This window comes from Oryza sativa, chromosome 7 (assembly GCF_034140825.1).
Source record: "Oryza sativa Japonica Group chromosome 7, ASM3414082v1".
Classification (NCBI taxonomy): domain Eukaryota; kingdom Viridiplantae; phylum Streptophyta; class Magnoliopsida; order Poales; family Poaceae; genus Oryza; species Oryza sativa.
The window spans coordinates 24,289,090-24,292,523 of record NC_089041.1 but is presented as its reverse complement, the minus strand read 5'-3'; the positions used below and the strand labels follow the sequence as shown (position 1 = coordinate 24,292,523).

At 40.5% G+C, this 3,434-nt stretch overlaps 1 protein-coding gene across 1 annotated transcript; it reads left to right on the top strand.

The window, feature by feature from the left end:
- Positions 1 to 328: 328 nt before the first annotated feature.
- Positions 329 to 1,843, top strand: LOC9266304 (pollen-specific protein C13; the record flags this gene model as incomplete). Its single annotated transcript, XM_015790557.2, has 2 exons — positions 329 to 783; positions 1,715 to 1,843. Coding segments are annotated over 2 exons (531 nt in total), but the record flags the coding sequence as incomplete, so codon positions are not given.
- Positions 1,844 to 3,434: the final 1,591 nt, after the last annotated feature.

Genomic DNA, 3,434 nt, shown 5'->3' with positions numbered 1-3,434 from the left:
AAATTAACGATGAGATTAGATAGTGCATGTGGTGACTTAGGAGCGTTCGTAGGAGTGCCATGTAGCGGCTTAAGATCGTTTGTAAGAAGTTTAATGGATTTTTAGTATATAAAAGATTATAGGGGAGGTTCATTACTTTCGATTGGTCAACAACGCAAGCAACTAACTAACAAACTAACAATAGAGTCATAACATGCAATGCAAATTAATGTATGGATCACCTGATTAATTGGGTCGTCGTTCCATTCCCAGCCGATCGATCGCTTCAACCATTCGATATATATAGCTGCCCTAAGCAGGATCGGTTATTTATCGATCGATTGATTGATGTGTGGTTATGGCCAGCGGTGTGGTGATGGTGATGGTAGTGGTGACGGCGACAGCGATGGCGATGGCGGTGCAGGGGAGCCGTCACTCGGATTTCTTCGTGGAGGGCGAGGTGTACTGCGACACGTGCCGTGCCGGGTTCGTGACGAACGTGACGACGGCGATCCAGGCCGCGCGGGTGCGGCTGGAGTGCCGGCACTACATGAGCGCGAGCGGGTCGGTGGAGAGATCGGCGGAGGGGACAACGGACGCGACGGGGCACTACCGCATGGAGCTGGTGGAGGTGGACAACCGCGGTGCCGAGTTGGTGTGCGCGGTGGCGCTGCTCAGCAGCCCGGTGACCGAATGCCACGAGATGGAGGTGGGTCGCGACCGCGCGCCGGTCACCCTCGTTCAGGACGTCGGCCTCGCCACCATGGTCCGCCGCGCCAATCCTCTCGGCTTCCTCCAGACTATGTTAGCTAGATACGCTGATACGGATACGCGATACGTGGATACGAAGATGTGGCATTTGTGAAAAACTAAGGATACGGGGATACGTCTATATATATATTAACAATATAAAAATTTAATATATAAATTTATGAACTCTTGCATGGAAATAAGCTCGTATAATGTCATGGAAATATTTTCTAATAATTGTAATTGACTAAGGTTGGTGAAGCGATTTAACCCCGAGAATGATGATGCAGACTGAAGACTGCCAACTTGCCAATAACTTGCCAACAGGTTTATTCCAAGAGTGTAATGAACATACACGTCGAGAGTGTTAGATGCATTAGCACTTGATATTCCAATCCGAAATTTCATCCGATCTAAAAGTAGCACTTTGTACCAAGAAAATAGAAAGAGGGACAAGAAGTTAAAAAAGAAAAAGAAAATCATTGCTAACACTAGCATAGCTGCATGGGAGAGGCCAACAACTGAATCGACCGATGGAACTTGCTTGCCTCACTGCTGAAGTAAGTGGTTGCCTGGTTGGAGATGGCGCCGGCGGCGGACGGCGGTGCTATGCCTGGCGGCGGCAGCACTGCATTCAGCATCCGGTGTTACGCCCGCATATGGCGACGGCGCACAACTCTGCGATTGGCGTCCGTCAGCGGCAGCGGCGCTAGGAGTCGCGAGCCGCGTGGGGTGTCGGGCCATATGCGAGAACCACGGAAGCGACGAACGGCGTGGAGTTGCAGGATAAAGCGATGTTTAGTTCTCTCGATCGTATCCAGAAGGTATCTCAACGTATCGGGGGAGTATCCAGATTTTTTTTTTGATTTTTCTGAAAATCACCAATATCGCCGATACACATGGGATACGTATCCGATACGTATCCGTATCCTTCCACGTATCAGATACGGATACGTAGCTTTTGGGAAGTATCCAGGTAATGTAGCCTCCAGACCCGCCCACTCCCCATCTGCGGTGACCTTCTCAAGAGCTACGCGCTCGGCACCGCACCAAGCTACTAGCTACCTCATACAGTGCTCCCTTTATTATTATTTCCTCTTCTTGCTTTTATATTTATATTATATCCGTGCGTTGTAATGGGTGAAAAGATTCTAATGATAATATATGTTTTTCATGTATAATCATGTTAATGACAATGTTTGTATTTTAATGAGTGGTTTGTTTTTTTATAAACGGTGTTTTTTTTCTTGCGTGATTTTCTCAAACCATTTTTTTAGAAATGGCGTATTTCTTTCAAATATTTTTTTCATAGCATGTTTTTTTTTGCATTTTTTACTGACGACAAAAACCATATTTTTTCTCCCTTTTTTTCTTTTATTTTTTTGTGTTTTTTGCCTGTTTTTTCAAACAATTATTTTCTCGCGCTTTTTTTTTGCTTGTTTTTTCAAATGTCCTTTTTTGCTTTTTTTTTTCAATACAGGAGAATATATGACGAAATAAAAGCCGTATAGTAGATGGCAAAAAATCGATGGATCCTATCCGAGTCAAGCATCCATCAATTTAGTATTTTCTCTGACAGTTTTTTCAAAGCGATTTGTTTTTTAATAGACGGTGTTTTTTTTGCACGGTTTTTTCAAACCATTTTTTAGAAATGGCACGTTTTTTCTGACCGTTTTTTTCTCGCGCATTTTTTTATTTGTTTTATGGAAGATGGAAAACATTTTTTAGCGTTTTTTTGCGCTTTTTCTGACTTTTTTCTCACACGTTTTATTGAACGGTTTTTATTTTCTCGTGCATTTTCTATTTTTAAATAGTTAGATTAGATTAGAGATAGAGAAGAGATATATAGTAATTAGAAATCGCACCACTATGTTTCGCACTTTCCATTTTTTTCTCGCGTGCATTTTTTATTTTATACGAACCAACTTCTTATTTTTTAGGAACCATTTTTGTCGTCACATTTTTCGCCTTTAAAGGAATCACATTTTTTTTCTCTTTTTTTCTGTTTTAAAGGAATTGGATCTAGTGTTTTTTGCACCACTTTTTTTTTGCCGACAAAAAAAACCAGGCGAAAAAAATTTGTCCGATCCAAAACAAAACGGGCGAAAAACCGGGCGAAAAAAGAAAAGAAAAATCAAATCTGTCTGATCAAAAAACGGGCGAAAAAAAGAAAAGGAAAACAAATCCGATTCCACGGTAAAAAAGGGCGAAAAGAAATAAAAAAGGAATCTGTCTGATTCCTAAAAAAACGGGCGCAAAAAAAAACCAGGTGAAAAAAAAGTCCGGCCAAAAAAACGAATCCGCGTGGACGCAGTAAAAAAAGAGCAAAAATATTAAAAAAACAAATCTGTCGGAGTAAAAAAAAAGAATTATATGCGACGTGGTAAAAAAAAAATCGAATCCTAATATATTTGACGCGGTACTATATATCTCTATCTTCTCTATCTCTGCTACTTAAAAAATTAAAAACATTTCCTATGTCCATAATAACAAAAAAAGGGCGAAAAAAACATTAAAACAAAAAAAAAGTTCGATTCAATTTACTTCCGTTGTCCGTGAAAATCTTATCTTATCTTAATCTCAATACTACTTATATATATATATATATACTACTTAAAAAATAAAAGAAATTTCCGTCGTCCGTTGGGAAAAAAACTGATAAAAACAAAAGATCGGAAAAAAAAAGTCCGACTCCTCCAATGGAA